At 51.6% G+C, this 19283-nt stretch overlaps 1 protein-coding gene across 1 annotated transcript in view; it reads left to right on the top strand.

Annotated features, from left to right (window-relative positions):
- The window catches only part of strn (striatin, calmodulin binding protein), a 118213-nt gene that overhangs the window by 34985 nt on the left and 63945 nt on the right, over nucleotides 1-19283 (top strand). The window contains exon 2 of the mRNA XM_079845149.1: nucleotides 9866-9969. Within this exon, the coding sequence (XP_079701275.1) occupies nucleotides 9866-9969 (104 nt within the window). The remainder of the gene's footprint in view (nucleotides 1-9865; nucleotides 9970-19283) is intronic.

Below are 19283 nucleotides of genomic sequence, written 5' to 3' on the forward strand. Positions count from 1 at the left end.
ACTCTTCCTGCTACACACTCTTCCTGCTACACACTCTTCCTGCTACACACTCTTCCCGCTACACACTCTTCCTGCTACACACTCTTCCTGCTACACACTCTTCCCGCTACACACTCTTCCCGCTACACACTCTTCCCGCTACACACTCTTCCTGCTACACACTCTTCCTGCTACACACTCTTCCTGCTACACACTCTTCCTGCTACACACTCTTCCCGCTACACACTCTTCCTGCTACACACTCTTCCTGCTACACACTCTTCCTGCTACACACTCTTCCTGCTACACACTCTTCCCGCTACACACTCTTCCCGCTACACACTCTTCCTGCTACACACTCTTCCCGCTACACACTCTTCCTGCTACACACTCTTCCTGCTACACACTCTTCCTGCTACACACTCTTCCTGCTACACACTCTTCCTGCTACACACTCTTCCTGCTACACACTCTTCCCGCTACACACTCTTCCCGCTACACACTCTTCCCGCTACACACTCTTCCTGCTACACACTCTTCCTGCTACACACTCTTCCTGCTACACACTCTTCCTGCTACACACTCTTCCTGCTACACACTCTTCCTGCTACACACTCTTCCTGCTACACACTCTTCCTGCTACACACTCTTCCTGCTACACACTCTTCCTGCTACACACTCTTCCTGCTACACACTCTTCCTGCTACACACTCTTCCTGCTACACACTCTTCCTGCTACACACTCTTCCTGCTACACACTCTTCCTGCTACACACTCTTCCTGCTACACACTCTTCCCGCTACACACTCTTCCCGCTACACACTCTTCCCGCTACACACTCTTCCCGCTACACACTCTTCCTGCTACACACTCTTCCTGCTACACACTCTTCCCGCTACACACTCTTCCCGCTACACACTCTTCCCGCTACACACTCTTCCCGCTACACATTCTTCCCGCTACACACTCTTCCTGCTACACACTCTTCCTGCTACACACTCTTCCTGCTACACACTCTTCCTGCTACACACTCTTCCCGCTACACACTCTTCCTGCTACACACTCTTCCCGCTACACACTCTTCCTGCTACACACTCTTCCCGCTACACACTCTTCCCGCTACACACTCTTCCCGCTACACACTCTTCCTGCTACACACTCTTCCTGCTACACACTCTTCCCGCTACACACTCTTCCTGCTACACACTCTTCCCGCTACACACTCTTCCTGCTACACACTCTTCCTGCTACACATTCTTCCCGCTACACACTCTTCCTGCTACACACTCTTCCCGCTACACACTCTTCCTGCTACACACTCTTCCTGCTACACACTCTTCCCGCTACACACTCTTCCTGCTACACACTCTTCCTGCTACACACTCTTCCTGCTACACACTCTTCACTCTTCCTGCTACACACTCTTCCTGCTACACACTCTTCCCGCTACACACTCTTCCTGCTACACACTCTTCCTGCTACACACTCTTCCTGCTACACACTCTTCCCGCTACACACTCTTCCCGCTACACACTCTTCCCGCTACACACTCTTCCCGCTACACACTCTTCCCGCTACACACTCTTCCTGCTACACACTCTTCCTGCTACACACTCTTCCTGCTTCACACTCTTCCTGCTACACACTCTTCCTGCTACACACTCTTCCTGCTACACACTCTTCCTGCTACACACTCTTCCTGCTACACACTCTTCCTGCTACACACTCTTCCTGCTACACACTCTTCCTGCTACACACTCTTCCTGCTACACACTCTTCCTGCTACACACTCTTCCTGCTACACACTCTTCCTGCTACACACTCTTCACTCTTCCTGCTACACACTCTTCCTGCTACACACTCTTCCTGCTACACACTCTTCCTGCTACACACTCTTCCTGCTACACACTCTTCACTCTTCCTGCTACACACTCTTCCTGCTACACACTCTTCCTGCTACACACTCTTCCTGCTACACACTCTTCCTGCTACACACTCTTCCTGCTACACACTCTTCCCGCTACACACTCTTCCCGCTACACACTCTTCCCGCTACACACTCTTCCTGCTACACACTCTTCCTGCTACACACTCTTCCTGCTACACACTCTTCCCGCTACACACTCTTCCCGCTACACACTCTTCCCGCTACACACTCTTCCTGCTACACACTCTTCCTGCTACACACTCTTCCTGCTACACACTCTTCCTGCTACACACTCTTCCTGCTACACACTCTTCCCGCTACACACTCTTCCCGCTACACACTCTTCCTGCTACACACTCTTCCTGCTACACACTCTTCCTGCTACACACTCTTCCTGCTACACACTCTTCCCGCTACACACTCTTCCTGCTACACACTCTTCCTGCTACACACTCTTCCTGCTACACACTCTTCCTGCTACACACTCTTCCTGCTACACACTCTTCCTGCTACACACTCTTCCCGCTACACACTCTTCCTGCTACACACTCTTCTGCTACACACTCTTCCTGCTACACACTCTTCCTGCTACACACTCTTCCTGCTACACACTCTTCCCGCTACACACTCTTCCTGCTACACACTCTTCTGCTACACACTCTTCCTGCTACACACTCTTCTGCTACACACTCTTCCCGCTACACACTCTTCCTGCTACACACTCTTCTGCTACACACTCTTCCTGCTACACACTCTTCCTGCTACACACTCTTCCTGAACTGTTTACGACTGTGTTTACGTTAAAACTCTCCAAGATGGACATTGAGATATTTTTTGAGTGTATTTGACCATTAATAAGCTGGAAAAAGGAGTTAATTTTTGCCCTTGTATGTCAGAGGTGGCTTTATTACGGTGGTGTGTGTGTGTGTGTGTGTGTGTGTGTGTGTGTGTGTGTGTGTGTGTGTGTGTGTGTGTGTGTGTGTGTGTGTGTGTGCTTCAGATGCGAGAATTAACGTTATGTGTAACCCCGCGCGAAATTCATACCCGTCACACCAACACTAACACACAGTCATGAGGAAAAATCCAGCAGAACACACTCCCCGTATTCAGAGGGTTAACCGGACTGCAGGAGACGAGAGTGTGTGTAGGGCCCTACGAAGTTTTATTTTTTCCCAAATTCCGTTTTTTCCGTTTAAATTTTTTGCTAATTCCTTTTTTTTCCCGTTTTAATTTTTGGGAATTCAGTTTTTTTTACCCTTAACTGTTATTTTAGTCGTAAAAAGAGTGTGTTTTTAATATTAATATTATAAAACATAAAACATAAAATAGGAATGACCTTAAATTTATTGAGGTAACAAACATCACATTTACTTTTCAGGACAAGCACAGCAACACTGCACTCGAAGCTCTTCAAGTCACAGTAGATATTAGTGGTGTGAATTGATAACGAATCAATCGCATTTGTTCTGTAATTAATCATGATTAATTGCAATTAAAAACATTGGAATTTTTTAATCTTTTGATATTGTAATAATTTGAATTACTCTCCAAATGAATGTAGAAACAGTTTAAAGACAGCATATTTTAAATATGTGTAGTATTGTCATGTTTTTATGAATGAAGGCCAGAATCACTGATGTCTCTATGAAACATTAATGACGTTATATTACAGTAAAACTGAAAGATGACAATCTCAACATTTATTAGGCTTTAACTTTTAATTTAATTGAACTTAAAACAATCTTTACATAAACCCATTATAATAAATGTTATTTTTACCCGTGGCCTTCCCTGTCAGACACAGAAATTGAATAAAGTTATCAACACCTTTCTTAACTTCATAAATAATAAGTGAAATATAGATGAATCATCATTAAAGCTACACTCTTCTGTTCCCGTTGTTCTGTGATGAACATTAATGACAGATATTATCAGTGCTACTGTCACTTTAAGATCAGCCGCTGACGAACATGACCTGCGCATCTCATTATCTCTCAAGTTAATTTAAGGTATTATTTTCCATACAGCCTTAATATGCCAATTCCTCGATTCGGTGATCGCTGAAATCATAGGCCCTAGGTGTGTGTTAACTCGCTGAATATCGTATTGTTTCAGATTTTTCAGTATCGATACATATCGAAATATGGATATTTTTGACAACACTAGTCTACGCATTCATTCGCACTGAGACACGCAGGATGAGTTTTTAAACAGGGTGGCCGCAGGTCCTTAAAAAGTCTTAACATTTCTTAAATTCAGATTCGATGGGTCTTAAATATTTTTGTATTTATCGAGAATGATTCTTCAGATGTGATCACATTCAGCGACAGATAATGGAGAGTGTGTTTCTGTCATCAGTGCTGCGCTGTTGGTGAGGCTCGCGCTTCCTGACCGAGAGAAACTCACGCAGAAATAAATGAGCGTAACGGCAAACTCACATTAGAAACACACTGAGGGAAAATACAACATGTTTAGTTTATTTATTATATAGTCAATATATTTTGCTGAGTATTTTCACGAGTGCACGTTTCATTACCAGTTCAACAAACAAGTGGTAAAGTTACTTACATTTTATACGCAGTATTCACTGTTTTGTTCAGTTTTTTGATAAGCAGAAGTAAATGCGTTCTCCAAGAGTTCTCCAAGAGTTCTCCTAGAGTTCTCCTAGAGTTCTCCTAGAGTTCTCCTAGAGTTCTCCTAGAGTTCTCCTAGAGTTCTCCAAGAGTTCTCCTAGAGTTCTCCTAGAGTTCTCCTAGAGTTCTCCAAGAGTTCTCCAAGAGTTCTCCTAGAGTTCTCCTAGAGTTCTCCTAGAGTTCTCCTAGAGTTCTCCTAGAGTTCTCCTAGAGTTCTCCAAGAGTTCCCCTAGAGTTCCCCTAGAGTTCCCCTAGAGTTCTCCAAGAGTTCTCCTAGAGTTCTCCTAGAGTTCTCCTAGAGTTCTCCAAGAGTTCTCCAAGAGTTCTCCTAGAGTTCTCCAAGAGTTCTCCAAGAGTTCCCCTAGAGTTCCCCTAGAGTTCCCCTAGAGTTCCCCTAGAGTTCCCCTAGAGTTCTCCTAGAGTTCTCCAAGAGTTCTCCTAGAGTTCTCCAAGAGTTCTCCTAGAGTTCTCCTAGAGTTCTCCTAGAGTTCTCCTAGAGTTCTCCAAGAGTTCCCCTAGAGTTCTCCAAGAGTTCTCCTAGAGTTCTCCAAGAGTTCTCCAAGAGTTCTCCAAGAGTTCTCCAAGAGTTCTCCAAGAGTTCTCCTAGAGTTCTCCAAGAGTTCTCCAAGAGTTCCCCTAGAGTTCCCCTAGAGTTCCCCTAGAGTTCTCCAAGAGTTCTCCTAGAGTTCTCCAAGAGTTCTCCTAGAGTTCTCCAAGAGTTCTCCAAGAGTTCTCCTAGAGTTCTCCTAGAGTTCTCCTAGAGTTCTCCTAGAGTTCTCCAAGAGTTCCCCTAGAGTTCTCCAAGAGTTCTCCTAGAGTTCTCCAAGAGTTCTCCAAGAGTTCTCCAAGAGTTCCCCTAGAGTTCTCCAAGAGTTCTCCTAGAGTTCTCCTAGAGTTCTCCTAGAGTTCTCCTAGAGTTCTCCTAGAGTTCTCCAAGAGTTCTCCAAGAGTTCCCCTAGAGTTCCCCTAGAGTTCCCCTAGAGTTCTCCAAGAGTTCTCCAAGAGTTCTCCTAGAGTTCTCCTAGAGTTCTCCTAGAGTTCTCCAAGAGTTCTCCAAGAGTTCTCCAAGAGTTCTCCAAGAGTTCTCCAAGAGTTCTCCAAGAGTTCTCCACACACATGTTGTTTTGAACCCGTCGGTTGAGATGAACTGATTTACTGCCATCTACTGGTGGTTTAGTGTATGTAAATGTATGTTCCTATTCAACATTTATTTAAAACATTAATCTCATAAAATAGTTTTTTGCAGTTGTAATTTTTCACTGTAAATTATTTAATTTGATTGGTAACAGCACTATAGTACATTCTTGACATTTTTAAGCTGTACTTTTAAGAGCACTGGTGAATATATTACTACATAATAACACACACACACACACACTCACACAAACACTTTCTCTCTTTCTCACACACACACACTCACACAAACACTTTCTCTCTCTCTCTCTCACACACACACACACACACACACTCTCTCTCTCTCTCTCTCTCTCACACACACACACACACACACACTCTCTCTCTCTCTCTCTCTCTCACACACACACACACACACACTATAGTACATTCTTGACATTTTTAAGCTGTACTTTTAAGAGCACTGGTGAATATATTACTACATAATAACACACACACACACACACTCACACAAACACTTTCTCTCTTTCTCACACACACACACTCACACAAACACTTTCTCTCTCTCTCTCTCACACACACACACACACACACACTCTCTCTCTCTCTCTCTCTCTCACACACACACACACACACACTATAGTACATTCTTGACATTTTTAAGCTGTACTTTTAAGAGCACTGGTGAATATATTACTACATAATAACACACACACACACTCACACTTTCTCTCTCACTCTCTCTCTCTCTCTCTCACACACACACACACACACACACAAACACTTTCTCTCTCTCTTTCTCTCTCTCTCTCTCTCTTTCTCACACACATACACCCTCATACAAAAGCACACACTCTGTCTCTCTCTCACACACATACACACACACACACACACACACACGCGCGGGACGATCATGTGTTTCCATGAATGCATGAGCTTCATCTCCAGAGCCGCTTCATGAGTATTACATATACATACACAATTTTTATATTATGATTATATACACTGATCAGGCATAACATTATGACCAGTGAGTAACACTGATGATCTCTGTTAGTGGGTGGGATATATTAGGCAGCAAGTGAACATGTTGTCCTCAGAGTTGATGTGTTAGAAGCAGGAAAAATGGGCAAGCGTAAGGATTTGAGTGAGTTTGACGAGGGCCAGATTGTGACGGCTAGAGACTGGGTCAGAGGAGGGGTCAAGGGCACGGGTCTCCACTGGACACTATTGAGGCCCTTAAACACACTCATGCACTTTAATGGGTCACTCCAGGATTAGCAGGAATTCTCCCATGATGCCCCATGATTCTCCTCCTGTGTGACGCGATGGCCCAGTTCTGATGAGTGACGGGTTTCAGACGGACACTAGGACTGGAGATCGGCTCATGTTCCAGACTTATGGAAATAAGTCAATCTGTGTATGATATATAGCGTTATAGTTTTTATTCATATTTTGAATTAGTTTTTATTTGTGTATTTTCCATTTTTAGTCCACGGTTAGCATGAGCGGCTCTGTTCGGGTCACTGATGCTGTAGAGATTCGGCTCTTCATCCTCATTCCACAGCGCAAATATCTGTGTTATGCAAGACATTTCGGCCTTGGTTCCCAGCGCTGTGTGTGTGTGTGTGTGTGTGTGTGTGTGTGTGTGTGTGTGTGTGTGTGTGTGTGTGTGTGTGTGTGTGTGTGTGTGTGTGTGTGTGTGTGTGTGTGTGTGTGAGCACGCCTGATCGCACAAACCCTGCACAAACACATCAGGCGTTACATGGGCCGCTCCCTGAGCTCATGTCAAAACACACACACACACACACACACACACACATGTTTGTTTTTGTGAAATGTGAGGACATTCCATAGGCGTAATGGTTTTTATACCGTACAAACCGTATTTTCTATCCCCTTACACTGACCCTAAACCTACCCATCACACACACACACACACACACACACACACACACACACACACACACACACACACACACACACACACACACACACACACACACACACACACACACACACACACACACACACACACACACACACACACACACTGCCCCTGTCCCTAAACCTAGCCCTCACAGGAGACTGTGCAGTTCACTTTCTGTGAAAAAAAACTTGTTCTGTATGATTTATAAGCATTTCGAAAAGTGAGGACATGGGGAACGTCCTCATATTTCTCCCTCTTTTTGTAATACCCATGACATTATACACATTTGTGTCCTGATATTTCACGAAAACATGCCCACACACACTCTCACACACACACACACTCACTCACTCACACACACACACACACACACACACACTCACACTCTCACACACACACACACTCGCACTCACACACACACTCGCACTCGCACTCACACACACACACACACACACACACACTCGCACTCTCACACACACATACTCGCACTCACACACACACTCGCACTCTCACACACACATACTCGCACTCACACACACACTCGCACTCTCACACACACACACACTCGCACTCACACACACACACACACTCGCACTCTCTCACACACACACACAGACATACACACACACTCGCACTCTCACACACACACACTCGCACTCACACACACACACACACACACACACTCGCACTCTCACACACACACACTCGCACTCACACACACTCGCACTCTCACACACACACAGACACATACACACAGACACACACACACACACACACAGACACACACACACACACAATGCCTTAAAGTGTGCACTAGGTATTATGTGGCGTTCACACTGGATGCGATTGATGTGAATAAATCGTGCTGTTCGCGTGAAGTTGGACGCTTGAACATGTTGAGTTTATTCGCTTCAATCGCGTGACATTCTCTGCACAACAGACGTGAGTTCGCCGTCTGGTTGAGAAATGTCTGACATGGGCTGTGTTTACACGTCTTTTTTTTGTTCAAATCTACTGTTAATGTGACAAAACGTAGTTTTAAGACTTTTCGAGGTGATAATGTAGTTGTTTAAAGCTCAAATCAGTGGTTTATTTATAAGATGGCTCTGATGTCTCTGTGGTGTCTCCAGATATAATTCGTCTTGTAACGGCCGATCTTTGCTCTCATGGATCTATAATTTGTTTCCTGGCGAATCGTTTAGGCTGAGGGCAAAGTGAAGTTTCATTACTTGTTTATTTTTAGGCTATTTAACTTTATGTTAGCGTTGTAGCCGACTAGCGCTGACTCTGAATGTTTGACTGCATTGTTTGCTTTATTTCATGTATAGCTTGTTATACATTACTCATACTTTTGTATTATTGATCAAACATAAACTTGCATTTAACAAAAAGAGACTGTGTTGTGTTTCATGTCATTTAATGTTATCACAGTGATAATCATATTGTCTGAACCAGATATTAATATACAGATTTTCTCCTCATTGTTGTCACTACTAGAGCAAGCTCCTGATTGGTTAACGCGGCGCGAAATATCCGCCAAAGTTCAGATATGCGGTCGGCAGGATTCATAGTCTTCTGGCGGTTTAATATTCACACACACTCGTCTATATCGTGATGTGACTGACCTGCTTTTGGTTTATTCATCCACACATTCTGCGTTATACAGTAAACATGGGTTATTCTGGGATTGTCCGCATTAGTTGTGCAGATGTGAATCCTCAGAGCGTATGAATGATGTGTAAAGTGTGTGTGTTGCAGGCTCAGATCGCGTTCCTGATGTGTAAAGTGTGTGTGTTGCAGACTCAGATCGCGTTCCTGATGTGTAAAGTGTGTGTGTTGCAGGCTCAGATCGCGTTCCTGATGTGTAAAGTGTGTGTGTTGCAGGCTCAGATCGCGTTCCTGATGTGTAAAGTGTGTGTGTTGCAGGCTCGGATCGCGTTCCTGATGTGTAAAGTGTGTGTGTTGCAGGCTCAGATCGCGTTCCTGATGTGTAAAGTGTGTGTGTTGCAGGCTCAGATCGCGTTCCTGATGTGTAAAGTGTGTGTGTTGCAGACTCAGATCGCGTTCCTGATGTGTAAAGTGTGTGTGTTGCAGGCTCAGATCGCGTTCCTGATGTGTAAAGTGTGTGTGTTGCAGGCTCAGATCGCGTTCCTGATGTGTAAAGTGTGTGTGTTGCAGGCTCGGATCGCGTTCCTGATGTGTAAAGTGTGTGTGTTGCAGGCTCAGATCGCGTTCCTGATGTGTAAAGTGTGTGTGTTGCAGGCTCAGATCGCGTTCCTGCAGGGCGAGAGGAAGGGTCAGGAGAACCTGAAGAAGGACCTGGTGAGGCGGATCAAGATGCTGGAGTACGCTCTGAAGCAGGAGAGGTCAGAGGTCACACACACACATCTATGATCGTTATTCCCTTCCCATAATTCCTCTCTGACATGAGTCCTCAAACATGTCCTCTGTCACTCGCATGAGGGGAAGCCTCTGTACATTTTTTACTCATTATAAATAATTCATCTTTAACCTCTTAAGCTCTGGATTTTGTATTGTTTGGTTATAAACTCATTGTTGAAAGTGTGTAACTCAGGCCCTGTGAGCTCTAGCACCCTGCAGACAGTTTGGGCTGTAAACAGTGTGTGTGTGTGTGTGTGTGTGTGTGTGTGTGTGTGTGTGTGTGTGTGTGTGTGTGTGTGTGTGTGTGTGTGTGTGTGTGTGAGGTCATCAGAGCTGCTCACATGAGCTCTTGAAGCTCCGCCCTCTTCCAGAAAGTGAGCAGCTCATTTGCATTTAAAGGGACGCGCACACAAATGGCATGTTTCTGTTCACCCGCAAAAAGTGACAATTTGAACATGTTATGAATGATCTGTGTGTTATTTTGTGCCTCACACACACTCATCAGAGACAGAGGGGCATCATAGGGGCTTTAAAACCATGAACACACACATACATGTTTAACAGTGAGGGACCATTTCCATGCAAATGCGCTGGACACAGATTATAACAGAGAAGAAGAGATGAAGAGAAGAAGAGATGAAGAGAAGAAGAGATGAAGAAAACACCTGGCACAGCATCAGCCCAGAGGAAACGCTCCGTCATTATTAATGTGTGGTTAATGAGTGTCAGGAATCCGAGCCGCTTTCTGTCTGAGGTTCTGTCTGAGGGCCACTGGGGTTCTGTCTGAGGGCCACTGGGGTTCTGTCTGAGGGCCACTGGGGTTCTGTCTGAGGGCCACTGGGGTTCTGTCTGAGGTTCTGTCTGAGGGCCACTGGGGTTCTGTCTGAGGGCCACTGGGGTTCTCTCTGAGGGCCACTGGGGTTCTGTCTGAGGTTCTGTCTGAGGGCCACTGGGGTTCCGTCTGAGGGCCACTGAGGTTCTGTCTGAGGGCCACTGGGGTTCTGTCTGAGGGCCACTGGGGTTCTGTCTGAGGGCCACTGGGGTTCTGTCTGAGGGCCACTGGGGTTCTGTCTGAGGTTCTGTCTGAGGGCCACTGGGGTTCTGTCTGAGGGCCACTGGGGTTCTGTCTGAGGGCCACTGGGGTTCTCTCTGAGTGCCACTGGGGTTCTGTCTGAGGGCCACTGGAGTTCTATCTGAGGGCCACTGGGGTTCTGTCTGAGGTTCTGTCTGAGGGCCACTGGGGTTCTGTCTGAGGTTCTGTCTGAGGGCCACTGGGGTTCTGTCTGAGGGCCACTGGGGTTCTGTCTGAGGTTCTGTCTGAGGGCCACTGGGGTTCTGTCTGAGGGCCACTGGGGTTCTGTCTGAGGTTCTGTCTGAGGGCCACTGGGGTTCTGTCTGAGGGCCACTGAGGTTCTGTCTGAGGGCCACTGGGGTTCTGTCTGAGAGCCACTGGGGTTCTGTCTGAGGGCCACTGGGGTTCTCTCTGAGTGCCACTGGGGTTCTGTCTGAGGGCCACTGGAGTTCTATCTGAGGGCCACTGGGGTTCTGTCTGAGGTTCTGTCTGAGGGCCACTGGGGTTCTGTCTGAGGTTCTGTCTGAGGGCCACTGGGGTTCTGTCTGAGGGCCACTGGGGTTCTGTCTGAGGGCCACTGGGGTTCTGTCTGAGGTTCTGTCTGAGGGCCACTGGGGTTCTGTCTGAGGTTCTGTCTGAGGGCCACTGGGGTTCTGTCTGAGGGCCACTGGGGTTCTGTCTGAGGGCCACTGGGGTTCTGTCTGAGGGCCACTGGGGTTCTGTCTGAGGTTCTGTCTGAGGGCCACTGGAGTTCTGTCTGAGGTTCTGTCTGAGGGCCACTGGGGTTCTGTCTGAGGGCCACTGGGGTTCTGTCTGAGGGTCACTGGGGTTCTGTCTGAGGTTCTGGCTGAGGTTTTGTCTGAGGGCCACTGGGGTTCTGTCTGAGGGTCACTGGGGTTCTGTCTGAGGGCCACTGGGGTTCTGTCTGAGGTTCTGTCTGAGGGCCACTGGGGTTCTGTCTGAGGGCCACTGGGGTTCTGTCTGAGGTTCTGTCTGAGGGTCACTGGGGTTCTGTCTGAGGTTCTGGCTGAGGTTTTGTCTGAGGGCCACTGGGGTTCTGTCTGAGGGTCACTGGGGTTCTGTCTGAGGGCCACTGGGGTTCTGTCTGAGGGCCACTGGGGTTCTGTCTGAGGTTCTGTCTGAGGGCCACTGGGGTTCTGTCTGAGGGCCACTGGGGTTCTGTCTGAGGGTCACTGGGGTTCTTTCTAAGGGCCACTGGGGTTCTGTCTGAGGTTCTGTCTGAGGGCCACTGGGGTTCTGTCTGAGGTTCTGTCTGAGGTTCTGTCTGAGGGCCACTGGAGTTCTATCTGAGGGCCACTGGGGTTCTGTCTGAGGGCCACTGGGGTTCTGTCTGAGGGCCACTGGAGTTCTGTCTGAGGGCCACTGGGGTTCTGTCTGAGGGCCACTGGGGTTCTGTCTGAGGGTCACTGGGGTTCTTTCTAAGGGCCACTGGGGTTCTGTCTGAGGTTCTGTCTGAGGGCCACTGGGGTTCTGTCTGAGGTTCTGTCTGAGGTTCTGTCTGAGGTTTTGTCTGAGGTTCTGTCTGAGGTTCTGTCTGAGGGCCACTGGGGTTCTGTCTGAGGTTCTGTCTGAGGGCCACTGGGGTTCTGTCTGAGGTTCTGTCTGAGGGCCACTGGGGTTCTGTCTGAGGTTCTGTCTGAGGGCCACTGGGGTTCTGTCTGAGGTTCTGTCTGAGGGCCACTGGGGTTCTGTCTGAGGGCCACTGGAGTTCTGTCTGAGGGCCACTGGGGTTCTGTCTGAGGTTCTGTCTGAGGGCCACTGGGGTTCTGTCTGAGGGCCACTAAGGTTCAGTCTGAGGGCCACTGGGGTTCTGTCTGAGGTTCTGTCTGAGGGCCACTGGGGTTCTGTCTGAGGGCCACTGGAGTTCTGTCTGAGGGCCACTGGGGTTCTGTCTGAGGTTCTGTCTGAGGGCCACTGGGGTTCTGTCTGAGGGCCACTAAGGTTCTGTCTGAGGGCCACTGGGGTTCTGTCTGAGGGCCACTGGGGTTCTGTCTGAGGGCCACTGGAGTTCTGTCTGAGGGCCACTGGAGTTCTGTCTGAGGGCCACTGGGGTTCTGTCTGAGGGCCACTGGGGTTCTGTCTGAGGGCCACTGGAGTTCTGTCTGAGGGCCACTGGAGTTCTGTCTGAGGTTCTGTCTGAGGGCCACTGGGGTTCTGTCTGAGGGCCACTGGAGTTCTGTCTGAGGGCCACTGGGGTTCTGTCTGAGGGCCACTGGAGTTCTATCTGAGGGCCACTGGGGTTCTGTCTGAGGGCCACTGGGGTTCTGTCTGAGGGCCACTGGGGTTCTGTCTGAGGTTCTGTCTGAGGGCCACTGGGGTTCTGTCTGAGGGCCACTGGGGTTCTGTCTGAGGTTCTGTCGGAGGGCCACTGGGGTTCTGTCTGAGGGCCACTGGGGTTCTATCTGAGGGCCACTGGGGTTCTGTCTGAGGGCCACTGGGGTTCTGTCTGAGGGCCACTGGGGTTCTGTTTGAGGTTCTGTCTGAGGGCCACTGGGGTTCTGTCTGAGGGCCACTAAGGTTCTGTCTGAGGGCCACTGGGGTTCTGTCTGAGGGCCACTGGGGTTCTGTCTGAGGGCCACTGGGGTTCTGTCTGAGGGCCACTGGGGTTTTGTCTGAGGGCCACTGGAGTTCTGTCTGAGGGCCACTGGGGTTCTGTCTGAGGGCCACTGGGGTTCTGTCTGAGGGCCACTGGGGTTCTGTCTGAGGGCCACTGGAGTTCTGTCTGAGGGCCACTGGGGTTCTGTCTGAGGTTCTGTCTGAGGGCCACTGGGGTTCTGTCTGAGGGCCACTGGGGTTCTGTCTGAGGGCCACTGGGGTTCTGTCTGAGGGCCACTGGAGTTCTGTCTGAGGGCCACTGGAGTTCTGTCTGAGGTTCTGTCTGAGGGCCACTGGGGTTCTGTCTGAGGGCCACTGGGGTTCTGTCTGAGGGCCACTGGGGTTCTGTCTGAGGGCCACTGGGGTTCTGTCTGAGGGCCACTGGGGTTCTGTCTGAGGGCCACTGGGGTTCTGTCTGAGGGCCACTGGAGTTCTATCTGAGGGCCACTGTGGTTCTCTCTGAGGGCCACTGGGGTTCTGTCTGAGGTTCTGTCTGAGGGCCACTGGGGTTCTGTCTGAGGGCCACTGGGGTTCTCTCTGAGGGCCACTGGGGTTCTGTCTGAGGTTCTGTCTGAGGGCCACTGGGGTTCCGTCTGAGGGCCACTGAGGTTCTGTCTGAGGGCCACTGGGGTTCTGTCTGAGGGCCACTGGGGTTCTGTCTGAGGGCCACTGGGGTTCTGTCTGAGGGCCACTGGGGTTCTGTCTGAGGTTCTGTCTGAGGGCCACTGGGGTTCTGTCTGAGGGCCACTGGGGTTCTGTCTGAGGGCCACTGGGGTTCTCTCTGAGTGCCACTGGGGTTCTGTCTGAGGGCCACTGGAGTTCTATCTGAGGGCCACTGGGGTTCTGTCTGAGGTTCTGTCTGAGGGCCACTGGGGTTCTGTCTGAGGTTCTGTCTGAGGGCCACTGGGGTTCTGTCTGAGGGCCACTGGGGTTCTGTCTGAGGTTCTGTCTGAGGGCCACTGGGGTTCTGTCTGAGGGCCACTGGGGTTCTGTCTGAGGTTCTGTCTGAGGGCCACTGGGGTTCTGTCTGAGGGCCACTGAGGTTCTGTCTGAGGGCCACTGGGGTTCTGTCTGAGAGCCACTGGGGTTCTGTCTGAGGGCCACTGGGGTTCTCTCTGAGTGCCACTGGGGTTCTGTCTGAGGGCCACTGGAGTTCTATCTGAGGGCCACTGGGGTTCTGTCTGAGGTTCTGTCTGAGGGCCACTGGGGTTCTGTCTGAGGTTCTGTCTGAGGGCCACTGGGGTTCTGTCTGAGGGCCACTGGGGTTCTGTCTGAGGGCCACTGGGGTTCTGTCTGAGGTTCTGTCTGAGGGCCACTGGGGTTCTGTCTGAGGTTCTGTCTGAGGGCCACTGGGGTTCTGTCTGAGGGCCACTGGGGTTCTGTCTGAGGGCCACTGGGGTTCTGTCTGAGGGCCACTGGGGTTCTGTCTGAGGTTCTGTCTGAGGGCCACTGGAGTTCTGTCTGAGGTTCTGTCTGAGGGCCACTGGGGTTCTGTCTGAGGGCCACTGGGGTTCTGTCTGAGGGTCACTGGGGTTCTGTCTGAGGTTCTGGCTGAGGTTTTGTCTGAGGGCCACTGGGGTTCTGTCTGAGGGTAACTGGGGTTCTGTCTGAGGGCCACTGGGGTTCTGTCTGAGGTTCTGTCTGAGGGCCACTGGGGTTCTGTCTGAGGGCCACTGGGGTTCTGTCTGAGGTTCTGTCTGAGGGTCACTGGGGTTCTGTCTGAGGTTCTGGCTGAGGTTTTGTCTGAGGGCCACTGGGGTTCTGTCTGAGGGTCACTGGGGTTCTGTCTGAGGGCCACTGGGGTTCTGTCTGAGGGCCACTGGGGTTCTGTCTGAGGTTCTGTCTGAGGGCCACTGGGGTTCTGTCTGAGGGCCACTGGGGTTCTGTCTGAGGGTCACTGGGGTTCTTTCTAAGGGCCACTGGGGTTCTGTCTGAGGTTCTGTCTGAGGGCCACTGGGGTTCTGTCTGAGGTTCTGTCTGAGGTTCTGTCTGAGGGCCACTGGAGTTCTATCTGAGGGCCACTGGGGTTCTGTCTGAGGGCCACTGGGGTTCTGTCTGAGGTTCTGTCTGAGGTTCTGTCTGAGGGCCACTGGAGTTCTATCTGAGGGCCACTGGGGTTCTGTCTGAGGGCCACTGGGGTTCTGTCTGAGGGCCACTGGAGTTCTGTCTGAGGGCCACTGGGGTTCTGTCTGAGGGCCACTGGGGTTCTGTCTGAGGGTCACTGGGGTTCTTTCTAAGGGCCACTGGGGTTCTGTCTGAGGTTCTGTCTGAGGGCCACTGGGGTTCTGTCTGAGGTTCTGTCTGAGGTTCTGTCTGAGGTTTTGTCTGAGGTTCTGTCTGAGGTTCTGTCTGAGGGCCACTGGGGTTCTGTCTGAGGTTCTGTCTGAGGGCCACTGGGGTTCTGTCTGAGGTTCTGTCTGAGGTTCTGTCTGAGGGCCACTGGGGTTCTGTCTGAGGTTCTGTCTGAGGGCCACTGGGGTTCTGTCTGAGGTTCTGTCTGAGGGCCACTGGGGTTCTGTCTGAGGGCCACTGGAGTTCTGTCTGAGGGCCACTGGGGTTCTGTCTGAGGTTCTGTCTGAGGGCCACTGGGGTTCTGTCTGAGGGCCACTAAGGTTCAGTCTGAGGGCCACTGGGGTTCTGTCTGAGGTTCTGTCTGAGGGCCACTGGGGTTCTGTCTGAGGGCCACTGGAGTTCTGTCTGAGGGCCACTGGGGTTCTGTCTGAGGTTCTGTCTGAGGGCCACTGGGGTTCTGTCTGAGGGCCACTAAGGTTCTGTCTGAGGGCCACTGGGGTTCTGTCTGAGGGCCACTGGGGTTCTGTCTGAGGGCCACTGGAGTTCTGTCTGAGGGCCACTGGAGTTCTGTCTGAGGGCCACTGGGGTTCTGTCTGAGGGCCACTGGGGTTCTGTCTGAGGGCCACTGGAGTTCTGTCTGAGGGCCACTGGAGTTCTGTCTGAGGTTCTGTCTGAGGGCCACTGGGGTTCTGTCTGAGGGCCACTGGAGTTCTGTCTGAGGGCCACTGGGGTTCTGTCTGAGGGCCACTGGAGTTCTATCTGAGGGCCACTGGGGTTCTGTCTGAGGGCCACTGGGGTTCTGTCTGAGGGCCACTGGGGTTCTGTCTGAGGTTCTGTCTGAGGGCCACTGGGGTTCTGTCTGAGGGCCACTGGGGTTCTGTCTGAGGTTCTGTCGGAGGGCCACTGGGGTTCTGTCTGAGGGCCACTGGGGTTCTATCTGAGGGCCACTGGGGTTCTGTCTGAGGGCCACTGGGGTTCTGTCTGAGGGCCACTGGGGTTCTGTTTGAGGTTCTGTCTGAGGGCCACTGGGGTTCTGTCTGAGGGCCACTAAGGTTCTGTCTGAGGGCCACTGGGGTTCTGTCTGAGGGCCACTGGGGTTCTGTCTGAGGGCCACTGGGGTTCTGTCTGAGGGCCACTGGGGTTTTGTCTGAGGGCCACTGGAGTTCTGTCTGAGGGCCACTGGGGTTCTGTCTGAGGGCCACTGGGGTTCTGTCTGAGGGCCACTGGGGTTCTGTCTGAGGGCCACTGGAGTTCTGTCTGAGGGCCACTGGGGTTCTGTCTGAGGTTCTGTCTGAGGGCCACTGGGGTTCTGTCTGAGGGCCACTGGGGTTCTGTCTGAGGGCCACTGGGGTTCTGTCTGAGGGCCACTGGAGTTCTGTCTGAGGGCCACTGGAGTTCTGTCTGAGGTTCTGTCTGAGGGCCACTGGGGTTCTGTCTGAGGGCCACTGGGGTTCTGTCTGAGGGCCACTGGAGTTCTGTCTGAGGGCCACTGGAGTTCTGTCTGAGGGCCACTGGGGTTCTGTCTGAGGGCCACTGGGGTTCTGTCTGAGGGCCACTGGGGTTCTGTCTGAGGGCCACTGGAGTTCTATCTGAGGGCCACTGGAGTTCTATCTGAGGGCCACTGGGGTTCTGTCTGAGGGCCACTGGAGTTCTGTCTGAGGGCCACTGGGGTTCTGTCTGAGGGCCACTGGGGTTCCGTCTGAGGGCCACTGGGGGTCTGTCTGAGGGCCACTGGGGTTCTGTCTGAGGGCCACTGGAGTTCTATCTGAGGGCCACTGGGGTTCTGTCTGGCGGCCACTGGGGTTCTGTCTGAGGGCCACTGGGGTTCTGTCTGAGGTTCTGTCTGAGGGCCAATGGAGTTCTATCTGAGGGCCACTGGAGTTCTATCTGAGGGCCACTGGGGTTCTGTCTGAGGGCCACTGGGGTTCTGTCTGAGGGCCACTGGGGTTCTGTCTGAGGGCCACTGGGGTTCTGTCTGAGGGCCACTGGAGTTCTATCTGAGGGCCACTGTGGTTCTCTCTGAGGGCCACTGGGGTTCTGTCTGAGGTTCTGTCTGAGGGCCACTGGGGTTCTGTCTGAGGGCCACTGGGGTTCTGTCTGAGGGCCACTGGGGTTCTGTCTGAGGTTCTGTCTGAGGGCCACTGGGGTTCTGTCTGAGGGCCACTGAGGTTCTGTCTGAGGGCCACTGGGGTTCTGTCTGAGGGCCACTGGGGTTCTGTCTGAGGTTCTGTCTGAGGGCCACTAGGGTTCTGTCTGAGGGCCACTGGGGTTCTGTCTGAGGTTCTGTCTGAGGGCCACTGGGGTTCTGTCTGAGGGCCACTGAGGTTCTCTCTGAGGGCCACTGGGGTTCTGTCTGAGGTTCTGTCTGAGGGCCACTGGGGTTCTGTCTGAGGGCCACTGAGGTTCTGTCTGAGGGCCACTGGGGTTCTGTCTGAGGGCCACTGGGGTTCTGTCTGAGGGCCACTGGGGTTCTGTCTGAGGGCCACTGGGGTTCTGTCTGAGGTTCTGTCTGAGGACCACTGGGGTTCTGTCTGAGGGCCACTGAGGTTCTGTCTGAGGGCCACTGGGGTTCTGTCTGAGGGTCACTGGGGTTCTTTCTAAGGGCCACTGGGGTTCTGTCTGAGGTTCTGTCTGAGGGCCACTGGGGTTCTGTCTGAGGTTCTGTCTGAGGGCCACTGGGGTTCTGTCTGAGGGCCACTGGGGTTCTGTCTGAGGGCCACTGAGGTTCTGTCTGAGGGCCACTGGGGTTCTGTCTGAGGGCCACTGGGGTTCTGTCTGAGGGCCACTGGGGTTCTGTCTGAGGTTCTGTCTGAGGGCCACTGGGGTTCTGTCTGAGGGCCACTGAGGTTCTGTCTGAGGGCCACTGGGGTTCTGTCTGAGGGCCACTGGGGTTCTGTCTGAGGTTCTGTCTGAGGGCCACTGGGGTTCTGTCTGAGGTTCTGTCTGAGGGCCACTGGGGTTCTGTCTGAGGGCCACTGAGGTTCTGTCTGAGGGCCACTGGGGTTCTGTCTGAGGTTCTGTCGGAGGGCCACTGGGGTTCTGTCTGAGGGCCACTGGGGTTCTATCTGAGGGCCACTGGGGTTCTGTCTGAGGGCCACTGGGGTTCTGTCTGAGGGCCACTGGGGTTCTGTTTGAGGTTCTGTCTGAGGGCCACTGGGGTTCTGTCTGAGGGCCACTAAGGTTCTGTCTGAGGGCCACTGGGGTTCTGTCTGAGGTTCTGTCTGAGGGCCACTGGGGTTCTGTCTGAGGGCCACTGGGGTTCTGTCTGAGGGCCACTGGGGTTCTGTCTGAGGGCCACTGGAGTTCTGTCTGAGGGCC

This window comes from Gobio gobio (assembly GCF_949357685.1).
Source record: "Gobio gobio genome assembly, chromosome: 19".
Classification (NCBI taxonomy): Eukaryota; Metazoa; Chordata; class Actinopteri; order Cypriniformes; family Gobionidae; genus Gobio; species Gobio gobio.